Source organism: Coregonus lavaretus (genome assembly GCF_964263955.1).
Source record: "Coregonus lavaretus genome assembly, chromosome: 15".
In the NCBI taxonomy this organism is placed as follows: domain Eukaryota; kingdom Metazoa; phylum Chordata; class Actinopteri; order Salmoniformes; family Salmonidae; genus Coregonus; species Coregonus lavaretus.
This window is the reverse complement of record NC_140002.1, coordinates 6,131,752-6,152,945: the sequence shown is the minus strand read 5'-3', so window position 1 is coordinate 6,152,945 and position 21,194 is coordinate 6,131,752. Positions and strand designations below refer to the sequence as shown.

The 21,194-nt window shown below is 48.6% G+C and overlaps 1 protein-coding gene across 1 annotated transcript in view; it reads right to left on the bottom strand.

Moving 5' to 3' along the window:
- Positions 1–21,194, bottom strand: part of LOC311142183 (serine/threonine-protein kinase 32A-like) — an 87,922-nt gene that overhangs the window by 53,558 nt on the left and 13,170 nt on the right. Inside the window, exon 4 of the mRNA XM_084177777.1 lies at positions 8,983–9,156. Within this exon, the coding sequence (XP_084033903.1) occupies positions 8,983–9,156 (174 nt within the window). The remainder of the gene's footprint in view (positions 1–8,982; positions 9,157–21,194) is intronic.

Below are 21,194 nucleotides of genomic sequence, written 5' to 3'. Positions count from 1 at the left end.
CCATCTGAAATATGAAGACATAGTCTCCTCCTCCTGTGAAATATTTATGCAGACTATAAATACAGAACACTTAACTTTTCATTGGGAACACAAGAGCTTTCCCACTGGGCAGAAACTGGTTGAATCAACAGTGTTTCCGCGTCATTTCAACCAAAAAATGATATATGATGACGTTGAGTCAACGTGGAAAACTGATTGGATTTGAAAAGTAATCAACATAAGGGAATGTAGTCTTTTTTTCACCCAACTTTGAGTCTAGATCCAAAGACATGGTGAAATGGTTTGTTGATTTCACGTTGAATTGACATTAGTTGACAACTCAACGAAATGTAAATGAAAACTAGACGTTGAACTGACGTCTGTGCCCAGTGGGTTACTTCCTCGCAGAACCATCACTCTCAGGCGCCATCATACCATGGGATGAGAACGTGTGGACAAATGTGAGCTGTTCATCTTCCTTTAACAAATGAGTTTGAGCAGCAGAGAGATAATGTGTCTGGGCTCTGGGTGTTGCTGAAGCCAAGCCAAGCCAGGGACAGAGAGCCCTTATAGAGCATGTGCGGAGATTGATCATGAAACAGCACATTTGGAGAAACAATGTCTGGTCAGTGTCACATCACACAGGGAACCAGAAAGACACACTGTGCCAGTTTGAGGCTGTGCTACGCTGAGCACAGCCGAGCTGAACAGAGCTTAGCTGGGCTGAGTTGAGTTGAGCAGCTGCAAAATCCAGCTCTCATCAGAGTGTAAAGGAATAGATCTGCAATCACAAAAACCAAACCAGGCTGTGAGAAAGTGAGAAAGCTCTCCAAGAGCATCAGTACAACAGACATCCACGTGGTGCAACAGGTGTAGTAAAATTACATTAGGATATGCAACAAAATGTCTGGGAGAGATTCAGAGAACAGATACACACTCCCCCCATGTGAACACCTCCCTGGTGAGAACAGCCCAGCGGTGTTGGAAATAAGCATCAGGGAACAGCTGTGGCTTACTATGCTTCATTTGATAGCAATCTGAATAAACATTGAGCCAGCCTTGAAAAACTTCCTACATGGAATTACTTCCAAAAGAGACGATGGTGAGATTGGACTCAAATGTGATTATGCATTCAGTGCTGTTGCCTTTAGGTGCAGGATTGAGGCTTCGCAATCACATTTGTCCCTCTGACTGTATCTTTCCTCTAAACATAGCCTGGATGTGTCTGTAGCTTCAGTGTGAGAGCCAAAGGGCACCTCTACAGCTCTTGTCTGCCTCTGTGTGAAGCAGGCGGTGGCTCTCTCTCTCCCAGAGCTCAGAGCACAGCCTTGTTCAGAGCCATGCTCTCCTTTCACTGTGCTGTAGTCTGTTGAATGGAGAGGAGCACTGCAACACCTTATAACTGTGGCTAATAACTCAAACTGAGAACATAAAAACAGTAGACAGCTCCAGTCTCTGTGGCACTTCTGTTTTTAGTTTAAAACCTCCATAGCAAGCAAACCCGGGTTAAGCGAGCAGTGTGTCAAGAAGCAGTGAGGCTTGGCAGGGACGTGTTTCGGGGGACGCATGGCTCTCGACCTTCGCCTCTCCCGGGTCCGTACGGGAGTTGCAGCGATGGGACAAGACTGTAACATCCAATTGGTTACCACGAAAATTGGGGAGAAAAAGGTTTGATTTCTGATGTCAAAACAGATCATTTCCCAGCTAGCACATTCTGAGAACCATATATTTACTGAGCTCCGGTAAAAATAAATAAAAGACTACCCACTGTCTTAGTCTGAAGCAATGGAAAACAGGGTGCATATTCCATAATCATCCTATCTATCAAATGCTATCTTATCTCACTTAAGGACATCATCGGTAATCTTTGTGCAAACACACACACAGACCAAGCATCTACTCTACATCACTATAGTTAGTTATGGGAGACTGAGGTTTCATCATGTGCTGTAGACCACTACCTAACAATCCAACAGGAAGTTACTTCAGTATGAAATATTAAATCCTATTGATAAGTTAAAACAATTTGGTCACAAAGGCTGCGTTTACACAGGCAGCCCAATTCTGATATTTTTTCCACTAAGTGGTCTTTTGACCAATCAGTGTTGGTCAAAGTGCAGAAGCTACAGAAGTTAGTAAGTCAATAACACCACAGCTCCACCACTTCCCTTCCTACAGGTCCTAGCCTGTGGTCTAGCGGTACTGCTCCCGGCATCAGTCACATGTATACTGCTCCCCACGTCCACCCTTTTCAACACCACTTGCTTGTCTCCCCCTCTGATTCCAACCATCTAAACGAAGCTGCTGTGGGAACTGGGGAGTGAGTCAATAACACCACAGCTCCACCACTTCCCTTCTCACACCTCACACCTCCGATCCCTTTTTCCACTTGCCTTGTTTGGAGAGGATCGTCTCTGAAGATGCCACTAATTGAGATGCTTCTTAGTGTTAATAATTGAAAACCCCATGAGAAGGTACTGACAAAACAGGCCTTGGTGCTTTGTTACCCTGATGGTAATAGAGGCACAGTACTCCCTGTATCTATTGTGAAAAGATAAAACTGGTCTCAGGGCAATTCATATTATTCTGTAGGTAAATCTGTGACGCTCCATTTAGTATGATATATAACGTTATGTTAGGTTACATTATGAATGGAATAGCAATTCTACAATATCATATGAATTATAGGACATACAGTATCATGCATCTTACTCGGTCGTACAGTAGCATACGAATTGGATGATGTACCTTATCTTGGAGGATGTATAGTATTATACGTCTTTCTCTGAGACCAGGTTGCTTATTGCGCAGTAACAACAAAGGAGAATAATGGAATAATAATAATAATTTACATTGGCGGTTAGGGAACCTAGGATCATTTATGTAGCGTGTTAAGTGAAACGGGTTAAATCTAGAATAAGGGTTAGCTGAAATGCTACAGTTGTCACCGACCAGACTCGAACACGCAACTTTTATATTGCTAGAAGGTCAGGATTACACATATCCATCCTCCCCAACCAACCAACCTCCCTACTTTAGTTTCTGTTTAAAGCAGAGATGGGCAACTTTGAAGGGGTGGGGCCACCTTGCAAACAAAACATTCTAGCGGTCCTATTCTTGACAGTGGAGAGAAATTCCACACATTTTGTCATAGGGCGTAGAGAAAATACTGCAGTTTTAAAGCACGTTTGCTGCAATTCTATACATTTTGCCATGGGGCAGAGAAAATATTTTCAAATTGTATAACAACTTTCATGCAATTCTACTCATTTTGCCATGGGACGGAGAGACACATGTGCAGTTTTAATAGGTCATTTCCTGTAATTCTGCACATTGTGCCATAGGGTGGAGAAAAATGTTTGCAATTTTATAACAGATTTCATGCAATTCTACTCCTTTTGCTGGCCGCTAGACTAATTTACCAATCTGAACAAATTTAGCTGACATGGGCAAATTGGCTGACTGTCAGTGACTGACATAAGAGAAAAACTGCTGATGCACAACCAAATTTCGAAATTGCACCTTGTGTATTCTACTATTCTAACTCTCAACAGTAAGTTGAGAGTGAGACCCCGACTGAGTTCCGTTTTGGGAAATTGATCCGCGGGGGCCGCCAGTTGCCCATCCCTGTAACGAGACCATTAGTAACGAGACCATTAGTAGGTGTCATTTGTCTTGAAGGTGCTCAGAAATACGTAAAATATGTTTCGTTTGGCTCTGAGGACAGGCTGTACCAGTGTATGATTGCAATGTCATCATCAACATTGTCATTATGAATCATCAGTCATGAGTCATAGGATTCTGTATACTGGATAGAAATTCTGCTCAAGGCCAGGGTATCACCAGCAGACACATGCACACACACACACACACACACACACACACACACACACACACACACACACACACACACACACACACACACACACACACACCAACTACACATGTGCACTCACACTGAATATGTGCACCCACTCAGAGTGCTACAGGGAGCACACAGCCTCCCAATCAAATTATGTATTCAATTTACATACAGATGAGATGAACATTTCAGTACCGGCCACTTCCTTTTTCCGTAATAAATGCAGATTGAAAGCGGTTGATTTAATCTAAACATCTCCCAAACACCTGCTTATCTATGGGGATGTTTTTTTGGTCCGAATGGAATGACAGAAATGTAAAATATTCACATTGAATCGATTAATGAGGAATGTATTGAGAAATGACAATCCGATTTACAGGTAACTGCCAAAATAATAGAAATGAGGGATACAAAGTATATTGAAAGCAGGTGCTTCCACACAAGTGTGGTTCCTAAGTTAATTAAGCAATTAACATCCCATCATGCTTAGGGTCATGCATAGAAATGCACAGTTGCTCATTATTTTGGCTACCATGGGTAGAAGATGTCACGTTCGTTGAAGGACGGGACGGACCAAGGCGCAGCGTGATATGCATACATGTTTATTTTAACTTAATAAACACTCTACAAAACAATAAACGAAACGTGAAGTCCAAGGTAGCACACACAACATATCTTACACGGAACAAGATCCCACAACCCACTAGTGCCAATAGGCTGCCTAAGTATGATCCCCAATCAGAGACAACGAGCGACAGCTGCCTCTGATTGGGAACCACACCGGCCAACATAGATCTACACATAATAGAACTACAACATAGAATATACACTGCTCAAAAAAATAAAGGGAACACTTAAACAACACAATGTAACTCCAAGTCAATCACACTTCTGTGAAATCAAACTGTCCACTTAGGGAGCAACACTGATTGACAATAAATGTCACATGCTGTTGTGCAAATGGAATAGACAACAGGTGGAAATTATAGGCAATTAGCAAGACACCCCCAATAAAGAAGTGGTTCTGCAGGTGGTGACCACAGACCACTTCTCAGTTCCTATGCTTCCTGGCTGATGTTTTGGTCACTTTTGAATGCTGGTGGTGCTTTCACTCTAGTGGTAGCATGAGTCTACAACCCACACAAGTGGCTCAGGTAGTGCAGCTCATCCAGGATGGCACATCAATGCGAGCTGTGGCAAGAAGGTTTGCTGTGTCTGTCAGCGTAGTGTCCAGAGCATGGAGGCGCTACCAGGACACAGGCCAGTACATCAGGAGACGTGGAGGAGGCCGTAGGAGGGCAACAACCCAGCAGCAGGACCGCTACCTCCGCCTTTGTGCAAGGAGGAGCAGGAGGAGCACTGTCAGAGCCCTGCAAAATGACCTCCAGCAGGCCACAAATGTGCATGTGTCTGCTCAAACGGACAGAAACAGACTCCATGAGGGTGGTATGAGGGCCCAACGTCCACAGGTGGGGGTTGTGCTTACAGCCCAACACCGTGCAGGACGTTTGGCATTTGCCAGAGAACACCAAGATTGGCAAATTCGCCACTGGCGCCCTGTGCTCTTCACAGATGAAAGCAGGTTCACACTGAGCACATGTGACAGACGTGACAGAGTCTGGAGACGCCGTGGAGAACGTTCTGCTGCCTGCAACATCCTCCAGCATGACCGGTTTGGTGGTGGGTCAGTCATGGTGTGGGGTGGCATTTCTTTGGGGGGCCGCACAGCCCTCCATGTGCTCGCCAGAGGTAGCCTGACTGCCATTAGGTACCGAGATGAGATCCTCAGACCCCTTGTGAGACCATATGCTGGTGCGGTTGGCCCTGGGTTCCTCCTAATGCAAGACAATCCTACACCTTATGTGGCTGGAGTGTGTCAGCAGTTCCTGCAAGAGGAAGGCATTGATGCTAAGGACTGGCCCGCTCGTTCCCCAGACCTGAATCCAATTGAGCACATCTGGGACATCATGTCTCGCTCCATCCAACAACGCCACGTTGCACCACACTGTCCAGGAGTTGGCGAATGCTTTAGTCCAGGTCTGGGAGGAGGTCCCTCAGGAGACCATCCGCCACCTCATCAGGAGCATGCCCAGGCGTTGTAGGGAGGTCATACAGGCACGTGGAGGCCACACACACTACTGAGCCTAATTTTGACTTGTTTTAAGGACATTACATCAAAGTTGGATCAGCCTGTAGTGTGGTTTTCCACTTTAACTTTGAGGGTGACTCCAAATCCAGACATCCATGGGTTGATACATTTGATTTCCATTGATAATTTTTGTGTGATTTTGTTGTCAGCACATTCAACTATGTAAAGAAAAAAGTATTTAATAAGATTATTTCATTCATTCAGATCTAGGATGTGTTGTTTTAGTGTTCCCTTTATTTTTTTGAGCAGTGTATATAACAAAGAATATACACACCCTGACTCAACCTATAAGAGTCCCCTGAGTCAGGGCGTGACAGTACCCCCCCCCCCCCCCAAAGGTGCGGACTCCGACCGCACAACATAAACATAACAGGGTAGGGGCCGGACTGCTCTGGCTCCGGAGTGGAGCAGCTGACCGGAGCTGGATCAGGCACCGGTGGAGCGGACTTCTCTGGCTCCGGAGTGGAACAGCTGACCGGAACTAGATCAGGCACCGGTGGGGCGGACTGCTCTGTCTCCGGAGTGGAGCAGCTGACCGGTGCCGGACCAGGCACCGGTGGAACGGGCACGGGCCGTGCTGGACTGGACAAACGTACCACAGGCTTGGTGCGAGGGGCAGGAACGGGCCGGACTGGCGACGCGCACCACTGGCTTGGTGCGAGGAGCAGGAACAGGCCGGGCCGGGCCGGGCTGGCGACGTGCACCACTGGCTTGGTGCGAGGAGCAGGAACAGGCCGGGCCGGGCTGGCGACGCGCACCACTGGCTTGGTATGAGAAGCAGGAACAGGCCGGGCCGGGCTGGTGACGCGCACCACTGGCTTGGTGCGAGGAGCAGGAACAGGCCGGGCCAGGCTGGCGACGCGCACCACTGGCTTGGTGCGGGGAGCAGGAACGGGCCGGACCGGACTGGCGACACACACCACTTGGTTGGTGCGAGGAGCAGGACTGGGTTCCTTTATTAACCCCTGCTCCTTCTGCTGCCTAACCAGCTTCTCTCGCCGTGCCTCTACACCTTCCTTCTCCCTTCTAGCCTCCTGTAGCGCCTCCCTCTGACCGAATACCTCCTGCTCCCTCTGAACCAATAGCCCCCTTAATCTGGTGGCCTCCTCTCCTAACCAGCAGATCCGCCCTATCGCGGCCTCCTGCTGCCTCGTCGTCCACACTGTGTGCCCCCCCCCAAAATGTTCTTGGGGTTGCCTCTCCACCCTGATCCCTTTCAGGGCCTCCATCTGCCTTGCCAGATCCTCTCTTATCTACTGCCAAGTCCATCCTCTCTGCTCCTCCTCGGCACACTGCTTGGTCCAGGTCTGGTGGGATCTTCTGTCACGTTCGTTGAAGGACGGGACGGACCAAGGCGCAGCGTGATATGCATACATGTTTATTTTAACTTAATAAACACTCGACAAAACAATAAACGAAACGTGAAGTCCAAGGTAGCACACACAACATACCTTACACGGAACAAGATCCCACAACCCACTAGTGCCAATAGGCTGCCTAAGTATGATCCCCAATCAGAGACAACGAGCGACAGCTGCCTCTGATTGGGAACCACACCGGCCAACATAGATCTACACATAATAGAACTACAACATAGAATATATATAACAAAGAATATACACACCCTGACTCAACCTATAAGAGTCCCCTGAGTCAGGGCGTGACAGAAGAAGAGATCTCAGTGACTTTGAAAGAGGGGTCTCAAATGCGCATAGTTGGTTTAAAGTGTGTGTGTGTGTGTGTGTGTGTGTGTCACATGAGGTTGGTGGCATCTTAATTGGGGAGGACTGGCACGTGGTAATGGCTGGAGATTAATAAGTGGAAAGGTATCAACAACATCAAACACATGGTTTCCATGGTTTCCATTTGTTTGATGCCATTCCATTCGCTCCGTTCCAGCCATTAATATGAGCCGTCCTCCCCTCAGCAGCCTCCACTGGTGTGTGTGTGTGTGTGTGTGTGTGTGTGTGTGTGTGTGTGTGTCTGTCTGTCTGTCTGTCTGTCTGTCTGTCTGTCTGTCTGTCTGTGTGTGTGTATGTGTCTCAGTCACCAGATCTCAACCCAACTGAACACTTATGGGAGACTCTGGAGCGGTTTTCTCCCACCATCCAACAAAACACCAACTTATGGAATTTCTTATGGAAGAATGGTATCGCATCCCTCCAATAGAGTTCAAGACACTTGTTGAATCTATGCCAAGGCTCACTGAAGCTGTTTTGGCGGCTCGTGGTGGCCCAACCCCCTATTAAGACACTATGTTGGTGTTTCCTTTATTTTGGCAGTTACCTGTGTTTCCCCACAGCGGTTTCAACCCAGATAGATAGAAAAGCAGTAATCTGCTTTATGTCCTCCTACTAAATGATGTCATTTGTTATCCTGCATGTAATTAATTAGCACTCTGGAACCCTGAAGCATCCCATTTGTCCAGTTTTGAAAAGGACTTTCTCCATGATTATCATGCTGTTCCTCTGCACAGAGGTGGAGGGCTATCATCCAACCCGAGGAAGGTCTCTGCCTGGCATGTGTGTGGTGTGTTGCGTGTGTCTTGACTTATCATCAAGTCAACCCCTCTCTCTCTCCAGGCTGATTTGATCTGTGTGTGGTGGCTCACACCAAAGTACAATTGAAGGTCTTTCAGGTCAGCCCAATTTGTCACAATGTATGACAGGAGAGTCAAATTCTTTGACAGTTACGTAAAGGAATTTGAGTGATGCTTTTGGGTGGTAGCCATCTCTGTATTTCGGTGTTTGGCAGTGGATGTCTGAGGCTTTGGCATGGCAGCACATACTTATGTTCATTCCAACATTGTATAAGGCATCTATGTTTCTGGGCCTATAGATAGTAGCTTGAACATTGAAAGGACATTGGAGGAGAGTATGTCCTCTAAGGGCTGTGGCAACTGTGAGTACCGGACAGCTCTGATCTGTATCTCTTAGCTGTGGATGACAATAACAGTGATGATGAAGATGAGGGAGGTTTCTCTCACACTCACCTGTGGATGATGCGTTTGCTGCGGAGATAACCCAGCGCCAGGGCGATCTCACAGATGTACAGCTTGACGGTGTTCTCTGAGAAGTGAACGTTCTGCTGGAGGTGATAGCGCAGGTCTCCTCCCAGCAACAGGTCCACTACCATGAACATGTCCTCCTCATCTTGGAATGAGTACCTACAGGAGAGGAGGGGGAGGGGGTAGGAGGAGGGGGAGGGGCGGGTGGTGGTGGAGGGCATGGATAAGGAAGAGGTGGAGGAGGAGGTGGAGGAGGAGGTTGTGGAGGAGGAGATGGTGGAGAAGTAAGAGGTGGAGGAGGAGGAGGAGGAAGAGGAAGAGGAAGAGGAGGAGGAGGGGGAGGAGGAGGAGGAGGAGGAGGAGGAGGAGGAGGAGGAGGAGGAGGAGGAGGTGAAAGAGGAAAGAAGAAGAAAAATGTCAGCCTATGACATACCATTATATCTATTCAACACAATTACCTTGGTTGCCAATATACAAGAGGTGAACGAGCTCTATTCGCATTCAGTGTAAGACTTGTAATGAAAGCGGAGAGTGAAATTATCTCAGTCAACCATCCCAAAGGCCTTCACAGGCAGAGTTACAATATTTACGATTGTTTGGTGCAAAGGCCAGCAAAAGAATAGCCCCTTATGAAACCAACGGTGCCGGCGAGCTCACAAGACTCATTATTCTAGGCCCAAATTAATTCCCAGAAAAGGCATTTCATTAGTGGCTAGTGATGGAAACACCACTTCAACACACTCTGGTTGGACCGTTCCATCGAAAGTAAAAGGCTTGTCAGGTGTGTGCAGTCTGAGCACATCCATCCATCCATCCATCCACCCATCCATCCATCCATCCATCCATCCATCCATCCATCCATCCATCCATCCATCCATCCATCCATCCATCCATCCATCCATCCATCCATCCATCCATCCATCCATCCATCCATCCATCCATCCATCCATCCATCCATCTACCCATCCACCCATCTATTCATCCTTCCACTCACCCACCCACTCACCCATCCACCCACTCATCAATCAATCAAGAGCTCCATCCAGGCCTGCCACAGGAGTGCTACAGCAGGCCTGCCACATCAGCACCTAGCCCATTCCACTCCCATTTGAGAAGCCATTCCACTATTCTCCATTGATGTTACATGACAGGAGAACCACTGGGATCTGTACTTTCTAATGAGTCTATGGCATTGTAAAATAATTGGTGCGAAAACTATTTAACTCAAGCCTTCCGTTGATTGCCTAGCCTTGAGCATTCCTCCAAGAAAATCTAAACAGACCAGACGGAACTTTACGATTGTCACGGTTTCGGCCGAGGCTGCTCCTCCTCCTGGTTCGGGCAGGCTTCGGCGATCGTCGTCTCCGGAGTACTAGCTGCCACCGATCTATGTTTCATGTTCGTTTGGTTTGGTCTTGATGTTGTACACCTGTGTCTAGTTAGTCCTCGTTAGTGTTCTATTTAGTTCTCGTTGTGTGTTAGTGCGCTACTGTTGCCTTGTGCATTTATTTTCCCTCCTCTGTGTTAGGAGGTAATTTACGCACTGTTTTGTGCGCCTTTGGTTTTCGCCTGTGTGCGGACGTTCTCGCCTCCGGGCGTTTGACTCGTTATTTGAGTGTGCTTTTTTACTAAAGTCGATTGGACTTATTTCTCTGCGTCCTGCATCTGATTCCTGCACCACACCCACCTACAGCACCCACTGACAGAATAACACACCAACTATGGAATCAGCAGGATCGGCTGTGACACCTGTGTCGCTCGAGGAGCATATCCATTGGCAGGAGGACCAGATAAGACAACTGGAGACCGCTCTACAGGACGTTATCAACACCCTGCACCGATGGGAAGCCAGCAGGGTACCCACACCTCCACCTACCCTGTCCACCCCATCGGCCGGTCCACCAGCCCCAGGTCCGGAACCCAGGAGGATTCGGCTCTCGCTCCCGAGGGCCTATGACGGAACAGCTGCCGGGTGTCAGGGGTTCCTCCTGCAGGTGGAGCTCTACCTGGCCACTGTACACCCGGTGCCCTCGGGACACGAGAGCGTTTCCGCCCTCATCTCCTGTCTCTCGGGAAAGGCGTTGGAGTGGGCTAACGCTGAGTGGAGGAGGATGGACGCCAACACCATCTCCTACGCCGAGTTCTCCCGCCGCTTCAAGGCCGTGTTTGACCATCCACCTGAGGGCAAAGCGGCGGGGGAGCGGCTAGTCCACTTGAGACAGGGGAGGAGGAGCGCACAGGCGTTTGCTTTAGAGTACCGGACTCTAGCGGCAGATGCAGGGTGGAATGAACGGGCTCTCATTGACCATTTTCGGTGTAGCCTCCGGGAGGACGTTCAACGAGAGTTGGCCTGCAGGGATACCCATCTGACTTTCGACCAGTTGGTTGATATGTCCATCCGTTTAGACACCCTGCTGGCCACCCGTGGACGTCCCGAGGGGGGTCCGTCCATTCCGCCCTCCGGCACCTCCGAGCCGAGCCCTATGGAGCTCGGGGGTGCCGGCGCTAGAGAACGGAGTAGGAGGAGCCCGAGGGGGCCTGTCTCCTGCACCAAGTGCGGTCGTGGAGGGCACACTGCGGCCAGGTGCTGGGGAGGGTTCTCCGGGGGAGAAGACAACAGGCCACGCACTGGGGGGGCCTCCCAGGTGAGTAGACGCCCCACCTACCCAGAGCTTTCTGTTGCGCACTTTTGTGTACCTGTTGGTTTTCCACAGGTTGCACCTCATTCCCAGCATAAGGCGCTAGTAGATTCAGGCGAAGCTGGGAATCTAAAGTTTTGTTTAGAGTTAGGGATCCCTCTCCTACCTGTTGACAAACCTTTTCCCGTTCATGCCTTAGATAGCCGTCCGTTGGGGTCGGGGTTGATCAGGGAAGTCACAGCGCCACTTAGGATGTGTGCGCAGGGGGGTCATGAAGAGACTATACAGCTGTATCTGATCGACTCTCCTGCGTACCCAGTGGTGCTGGGGATTCCCTGGTTAAGCACCCATAACCCTGCTATTTCGTGGCAACAGAGGGCTCTCGATGGGTGGTCTGTTCAGTGTGAGGGGCGATGTCTGGGTGTTTCCGTGGGGGCGACTTCGGTGGAAAGACAAACCAAGTGCCCGCACTGCACATTCCGCCTGAATATGGGGATTTAGCTCTTGTGTTTAGCAAAACTAGGGCGACGCAGTTGCCTCCCCATAGACCGGGGGATTGTGCGATTGATCTCCAGGCAGGAGCAGCGCTCCCACGGAGCCATGTGTATCCTTTGTCTCAAGAGGAGAGAAAAGCTATGGAGACCTACATAGCCAAATCTTTGAGACAGGGATACATTCGGCCTTCCATTTCCCCCGCCTCTTCGAGTTTCTTTTTTGTGAAAAAGAAAGATGGAGGGTTGCGCCAGTGCATTGATTACCGTGGTCTCAATCAGATTACTGTGAAATACAGTTATTCACTCCCTCTGATTGCGACCATGACGGAGTCATTGCATGGGGCGCGGTTTTTCACAAAATTGGATCTCAGGAGCGCGTATAACTTGGTGCGCATTAGGGGGGGCGATGAATGGAAAACAGCGTTTAGTACCACGTCAGGTCATTTCGAATATCTTGTCATGCCATATGGGTTGATGAATGCTCCATCAGTCTTTCAATCCTTCGTAGATGACATTTTCCGGGATATGCAGGGACAAGGGGTGGTCGTGTACATTGATGATATTCTGGTGTACTCGTCTACCCGAGCCGAGCATGTAACCCTGGTGCGACGTGTATTGAGGAGGCTGTTGGAGCACGACCTATATGTCAAGGCAGAGAAATGTCTGTTTTTCCAGGAGTCGGTCTCCTTTTTGGGTTATCGGTTGTCCGCGTCAGGGGTGAGTATGGAGGTGGATCGTGTGTCCGCTGTGCGTAATTGGCAAACTCCAACCACTGTAAAAGAGGTGCAGCAGTTCTTGGGCTTTGCGAATTACTACCGGAGGTTTATCCGGGGTTTTGGACAGGTGGCAGCTCCCATCACGTCCCTTCTGAAAGGGGGTCCGGTGCGCCTGCAGTGGTCAGCTGATGCGGACAGGGCCTTTGGGAGACTGAAGGACCTGTTTACGTCGGCTCCGGTGCTGGCGCATCCGGATCCCACAATTCCCTTTCAGGTTGAGGTGGACGCGTCTGAGGCTGGTATAGGGGCCGTGCTCTCTCAACGGTCCGGCTCGCCACCTAAACTCCGCCCCTGTGCTTTTTACTCCAAAAAGCTCAGCCCGGCGGAGCGTAACTATGACGTTGGGGACAGGGAGCTGTTAGCTGTAGTTCAGGCCCTTAAGGTGTGGAGGCATTGGCTTGAGGGGGCTCAACACCCTTTCCTCATTTTGACTGACCATCGGAACCTGGAGTACATCCGGGCAGCGAGGAGACTGAACCCTCGCCAGGCTCGATGGAGTATGTTTCTCACCAGGTTCGTATTTAAAATCACGTACATCCCTGGGTCCCAGAATGGCAAGGCAGATACACTGTCCCGGCGGTATGACACGGAGGAGAGGTCCGTTGAGCCTACTCCCATACTACCGGAGTCTTGCCTTGTGGCACCGGTGGTGTGGGAGGTCGATGCCGAGATCGAGCGAGCGTTGCGTACCGACCCCAGCCCTCCACAATGTCCTGAGGGTCGGAAGTACGTTCCGCTCGAGATTCGGGATCGACTCATCTACTGGGCTCACACGTCACCCTCCTCTGGACATCCGGGTATTGGCCGGACAGTGCATTGCCTTAGCACTAAATACTGGTGGCCTACTTTGGCTAGGGATGTGAGGGTTTACGTCTCCTCCTGCTCGGTGTGCGCCCAGTGTAAGGCGCCCCGACATCTGCCCAGGGGTAAGTTACAGCCCCTACCCGTTCCACAACGACCATGGTCCCACCTCTCGGTGGATTTTGTAACAGACCTTCCCCTCTCTCAGGGGAATACCACCATCCTGGTCGTTGTGGACCGGTTCTCTAAGGCCTGTCGTCTTCTCCCTATGTCGGGTCTTCCTACTGCCCTACAGACCGCTGAGGCCCTATTTACCCACGTCTTCCAGCATTACGGGGTCCCCGAGGATATAGTGTCTGATCGAGGCCCCCAGTTTACCTCCCGTGTGTGGAGAGCGTTTATGGAGCGTTTGGGGGTCTCGGTTAGCCTTACCTCGGGGTACCACCCGGAGAGTAACGGGCAGGTGGAACGTGTCAACCAGGATGTGGGTAGGTTTCTGAGGTCGTATTGCCAGGACCGGCCTGAGGAGTGGGCGCGTTACATTCCCTGGGCCGAGATGGCCCAGAACTCTCTCCGCCACTCCTCTACTAACCTAACCCCTTTTCAATGTGTATTAGGTTACCAGCCGGTTCTGGCACCGTGGCAGCAGAGCCAGATCGAGGCCCCTGCGGTGGATGATTGGATGAGGCGCTCGGAAGAGACGTGGAACGCTGCCCACGTCCACCTGCAGCGGGCCGTCCTTCGTCACAAGGCGAGCGCCGATCTCCACCGCAGTGAGGGGCCGGTGTACGCACCCGGAGATCAGGTCTGGCTCTCTACCAGAAACCTGCCCCTCCGCCTGCCCTGCCGGAAGCTGGGTCGGCGGTTTGTGGGGCCCTTTAAAGTCCTGAGAAGATTGAACGAGGTGTGTTATAGGTTACATCTACCTGTTGAATATAAGAATATTAACCCCTCGTTCCATGTGTCTCTTCTCAGGCCGGTGGTAGCTGGTCCACTCCAGGACAATGAGATAGGAGAGACTCCTCCGCCCCCATTGGACATCGAGGGGGCTCCGGCGTACACCGTTCGGTCCATCTTGGACTCCAGACGCCGGATGGGGGGTCTCCAGTATCTCGTGGAGTGGGAGGGTTACGGCCCGGAGGAGCGGTGCTGGGTGCCGCGGAGGGACATTCTAGACCCATCTCTCCTGTCGGAGTTCCACCGGGACCATCCCGCGCGCCCTGCTCCGCGTCCTCCTGGTCGTCCCCGAGGCCGGGGTCGGCGCACGGCTGGAGCCGCGCGTCAAGGGGGGGGGTACTGTCAAGGTTTCGGCCGAGGCTGCTCCTCCTCCTGGTTCGGGCAGGCTTCGGCGGTCGTCGTCTCCGGAGTACTAGCTGCCACCGATCTATGTTTCATGTTCGTTTGGTTTGGTCTTGATGTTGTACACCTGTGTCTAGTTAGTCCTCGTTAGTGTTCTATTTAGTTCTCGTTGTGTGTGTCTGTGTTTGTGTGTTATTGTTTCGCTGTCATGTTAGTGCGCTACTGTTGCCTTGTGCATTTCTTTTCCCTCCTCTGTGTTAGGAGGTAATTTACGCACTGTTTTGTGCGCCTTTGGTTTTCGCCTGTGTGCGGACGTTCTCGCCTCCGGGCGTTTGACTCGTTATTTGAGTGTGCTTTTTTACTAAAGTCGATTGGACTTATTTCTCTGCGTCCTGCATCTGATTCCTGCACCACACCCACCTACAGCACCCACTGACAATGATATTTTATTCGTCACATGCTTCGTAAACATCAGGTGTGGACTAACATTGAAATGCTTACTTACATCCCAACAATGCAGAGAGAAAGAAAATAGAGAAATAATAGAAAAGCAAAACACGTAATAATAAAAGTAATAATAAATACACAATGAGTAATGATAACTTGGCTACATACAAGAGGTACCAGTACCGAGTCGATGTGCAGGGGTATGAGGTAATTGAGGTAGATATGTACATATAACTAGGAATAAAGTGACAGACAGTAAACAGTAGTAGCAGCGTATGTGAGGAGTCAAAAAGGTTTGTGCACAAAGGGTCAATGCAGATAGTCCGGGTAGCTATTATTGTTAACTATTTAGCAAACTATTTAGCAGTCTCATGGCTTGGGGGTAGAAGCTGTTCAGGGTCCTGTTGGTTCCAGACTTGGTGTATCGGTACCACTTGCCATGCGGTAGCAGAGAGAACAGTCTATGACTTGGGTGGCTGGAGGTTTTGACAATTTTTCGGGCCTTACTTTGACACCGCCTGGTATAGAGGTCCTGGATGGCAGGGAGCTCGGCCCTTGAAGCTCGCGACCCACTCCACTTCAGCCCGGTCGATGTGAATGGGGCCGTGCTTAGCCCTCCGTTTCCTGTAGTCCATGATCAACTCCTTTGTCTTGCTGACGTTGAGGGAGGGGTTGTTGTCCTGGTACCACAATGCCAGGTCTCTGACCTCCTCCTTATAGGCTGTTTATCATATATCCTGATGTCTAGTCACCTTACTCTACACATATCTACTTCTATCGCTCCAATATCCCTGCACATTGTGTAAATATGGTACTGGAACTGACTGACCCTGTATATATATGACTACTTATTTTTCATGTTCTTCTTATTTCATATTTTTATATTTTGTGTGTTTTTATTCTACCTTATGTTATTTTTAGTATTACATTGTTATTGAATACTGCATTGTTGGTTTTAGAGCTTGCCAGAAAGGCATTTCACTGTACTTGTGGGCGTGACATTAAAACTCGAAACTTGAAACTCATCGTCATCGGTGATCAGGTCTACCACCGTCGTGTCATCGGCAAACTTAATGATGGTGTCGGAGTTGTGTGCGGCCATGCAGTCGTGGGTGAACAAGGAGTACAGGAGGTGACTAAGCACTCACCCTTGAGAGGCCCCTGCGTGGCGGATGTGTTGTTGCCTACCCTCACTACCAAAAGGCTCTGAGTTCAGTGCATTCATTTACGTCAGCAATCCATACATTCTACCTGTTACCTGTCACTTGAAACTAAAGGTGTATTAGTGCTTCTATGCCTTTGCTTTCTCCATGAATAAGACCAATCATGGGCTGGCATTCAACTAAACAGTGGTAAGGTTGTCTGCGGACGACCTTCCTTCCCCAAGGCCACACTTCAATTAATGGGAGGCGGTGCTTTATCCTGTGAATGGGGATTGATTGAACAGACTCCAGTGTGTCTACATACGGCTCAGTTGACGCTGACACCACTTGAAGCATAATTGACTTTAGGGCCGTAGAGGGTATCTGTGAACACCCCCCAGCCCACTGTTAGTGCAGGATGGAAGGGGGTTTGCTGCAGTTGGAGGACAACATGTCAATGACTTCAGGACCAGAGAGGGTATCTGTGAAGCACCTAGCCAAACCTTAGTGCAGGATGGAGGGGGGCCTTGCTTCCGTCAGAAGAACGCCATGTCAATGACTTCAGAGCTAGAGAGGGAATCTGTAAATACCAAAACTTCCCACCCTAATTGATTTGATTTGATTTATGTGCAGCACGGAGGGGGGCTTGCTTCCTTCCGAGAAAAGTCACGTCCCTGTCCTCTCCTCAGAGGCTCAGGTAGAATGACATTGACGGTGTCTGGTCTGTCATAGTTTTGTATAGACATTACAGAGCTGCAGAGTGGCTGTCTAACATCATTCCCACAGGGGGCACCGCTATAGTGTATTTCTCCTCTAAGATGCATAGATTTTTAAAAGAAAGGCTCTGCGATCAGCCAGCAAAGCCTCAGTGCCTTGTGGGTAAGGAAGGGTTGTAAATTCAGCAGAGAGCATCGGGGGAAATCTGCACAACAGAGCAGATTAATGGCCGCCTCTCCTGACAAACATATTTTTAGAAATGAGAGGAGGAAAGAAGGTGCCGTCCACTAACCAGTGTATGATGTGTCTGAATGGCTTGGAGAGTCCTGTGCCCCATATATCACACAGACAGACAGAGGAGAATAACTTAGGCCCAAAGACAACGGTGTCACGGTGACGCCAAAGTCTCCCAGCTGGGGTGGGGCCTCTGCAAATCTGCAGCCTTTAAAACTTCAAGAGATCCATTGTGAGATGTTAAAGTACTTCTGAAGAGACAGTCTGGCATGTTAGGGAGCTAGGGGATAGTTTCACTGAGCCACCGAGGGAAGCCGAAGCACCTGAGATGAGATCATCACATTAACATCACATATACTCTCTCTCACTGACAGCTTCTCATACGACTCCACAGGTCTTCCCATGGGTGACTGTAGGCAAGAGTGGACTAGTTCAACATGTTGGACAAAGGTCTGAGAATGCCCCTGTCCTGCTAAAGAATCAAAGCCAATAATCACATGGATATTTCAAATTACCCGCAGAGAAGCTGACTATGATGGAACCAGAGAAGTGATTGCCACACATTCTGAGGACTTCTCTTTGGAGTGAGTAAGATGTGTTTATAAGGTGCTGCCAGTCAGATCTAAAGATCTATACTCCCGAGTGGCGCAGTGGTCTAAGGCACTGCATCACAGTGCTAGCTGTGCCACTAGAGATCCTGGTTCGAATCCAGTCTCTGTCGTGACCGGGAGACCCATGGGGCGGAGCACAATTGGTCCAGGTTGGTAGAGTATGGTGTTTGCAACGCCAGGGTTGTGGGTTCGATTCCCACAGAGGGCCAGTATGAAAAATAAAAAAGAATGTATGCACTCACTAACTGTAAGTCGCTCTGGATAAGAGCGTAAATGTAGCCCCTCTCTGTAGTGCAGTGCTTTCTCTCTCTGTGAGCTGAGTGGAGCTCTTTCTGATGCTGAGTAGATACCTCCGGTCTCAGTGTAGTATCCTAAAGTGAGAGCGTCTGGTAGTTGTCACAATAACTTACCCAAGGAGAGGGACATTAATTGCCCTGTTTTTTTTTCTGCAGGACAAATAGCTGGTTATTTTCCTTTATATTGTGGGAACGTATGGGGGAGAAAAGTAATGGTTTTTCTTTCGTAGTGACGTGACCCAGCCAGCCTCCCCACCTAGAGCCAATCAGAATATTCATGAAGGAACGGGTTGGTTTAGCAATAGCAGCCTGTAGTAGGAGGGAGGGCTACAGGGAATTGATAGTGCACACAGAGTCCTTACTGGAGAAAGCTTAATCTAGTAGATATTCTGCTTCTTCTGCTTCAGTGATGGTTTGTTGTTCTTGCTCCCACAGCACACTACATCAAAGTGGGAAGCTCATGAAACCTAAGCAGTATAGGATCTGATGGGGGGGCGGGGGTATTCTGTCCTCTAAGCAAACACATGCTGTAAGTTCACGATAACCACCTTTCACTCTTGAACACACATGCACACACACACACACTCACACCCACACACACACACACCCTCTCCAATACCAAATAACAATCACTATCTCAAGCCCTAGCTGTCTGTGGTTACTGAACAGTGTCGGGGTTATACTCTGAACCTGTTTACTCAGTAAAACACATCTCCATCCCAATTAGACTAAAATAGTCTGGGCTCATCTGAGATCTGGTAATGGCATTTCGCTTCAGGGTCATTCACTAACGATCAACTAGTTGGAGAAAAACAAATTCTGCCCCCGACTCTCACACCATGCATGCCACAGAACTCAAGTGTTTTTGAATATGTATGAGTACATTTCTGCAATGGCCATCTGCCATCTTGGCCTCAATAAATTACAATAAGCAATCACCACATAGCCTACTGTAGAAATAAGACTATAGCGTCTTAATGAGCCATACAAGTGGCAGTGCAAACGTAAGTTTACATGAGTGACAAGTAACTGTGTCTGCAGCATAGTATGATGTATAGATACAAATATATCGATATTGATGCATACAGATGTAGGACCTTAATTTGAGATAGTTTGCTACAGCAGGAAAATAATCCTGCAGCAACAGGAATTGTGAATTATTATTTGGATGATAATAATGTACATTTTGTAGGGGTTTATACAATTACAGCCAGAATACAAATATCCTGAAAGCCAATTTTCTCTTGTAAGCGGTTTAGGATTCAATATTTCTGACAGTGATATTTGATGTGATTACGTTTCGACAAGGACTCGCCCAGACCTGGATGGCAGTAAATAAGTGGCCATTAGACATGGGAAAAGAATTACGTACAGAACGAGAGAGAGAGTGAGAGAGAGAGAGAGAGAGAGAGAGAGAGAGAGAGAGAGAGAGAGAGAGAGAGAGAGAGCGAGCTTGGGCAGCCAATTAGTAAATTACATTGAAACATTGAAATGTTTCCATTAGAATTCCAGTACATGAGGCAACCATTTTGTTATTTGGCAGGAATGTCTTGAAAAGGGGGAAAAAACATGAGAATGCATTTTTGGAGTCATTTAGCATCCCCATCAGGCACTCACTGCCACCTGGTTATTATCTTCAACCAGCCTGGGATTCTGATGAGTTTTCTTGGCATGGATGCTCCCTTCCCAGGTCAGTTTATTCTGCCTCACATGCAGTTCGACGTGACCAGAAAATGCCCTTCATGCCAATTTAGGACCAGAACATCTCACAGTAAGCTATTTGAGAAGTGGAATCACCTACAGAGAAATGTAATGGACTTTGGACCAGAGGGCTCTAATTAATTTGATAACGCATATACAGTAGGTGCAGATATTGGTTTCTTTATTGAAAAGGTAGCCCATAATGCACAACATGATTTCTATTCTGTTACAGGAATTGTATTATAATTTATCTTTAATTGATTAACATGTTGCATCTATAATTGCCCCAAATCCAATTAATAAGTTCCAAGGCCATTACACTCTAGCTTACAATGTAGTGTACATACTTTGACAGAAAATATACTTTGACAGAAAATACATGCCTTGAATCAATAACAGGAATTAATGGCTTATGGCTCTGCTCAACTTAAAGTCAACACATACCACCGTGCTGATTGAAATACCGGAACAACTTCAGGTACAAAAATCGATCATTCACTTACAAAGTCACAGGCACACGCACAACGCATCCACACCCACTTACACACAACCAGAACTAAAGCCTTCTCAGAAGTAGCTGACTAAAGCCTGGCTCTGCAGAACAGATGACTGACAGTTCCTATCAGCCAGAGGCTAATGCTCCCTCAGCTGCTGTCGACCGTCAGCCCGTGGGGTGAAATTACACCCCAGCCTGGCCCTTTAGGAGGCACAAGGTGTGAGGCATCATGGTCACGCCACTGCCTTCTGCCTTAACACGCTTCACCTGCAGATCACTGAGCTGCCTCCCCCTCAGCCAAAACATCCCAGTACTGTAACCTTCCACTAACTGACGTGAGAACCTGCCAGAAGTATGACTAGTGTCCTGTAACATAACGTGGTGTTTACATAAAACAAGGTAATGTGTGGACAGTGCTGTTACAGTTTATGCAGAAAGTATTCAGACCCCTTGACTTTTTCCAAATTTTGTTACGTTACAGCCTTATTCTAAAATGGATTAAATAAAAAATGTTCCTTGAGCTGTTTTTACAACTTGATTGGAG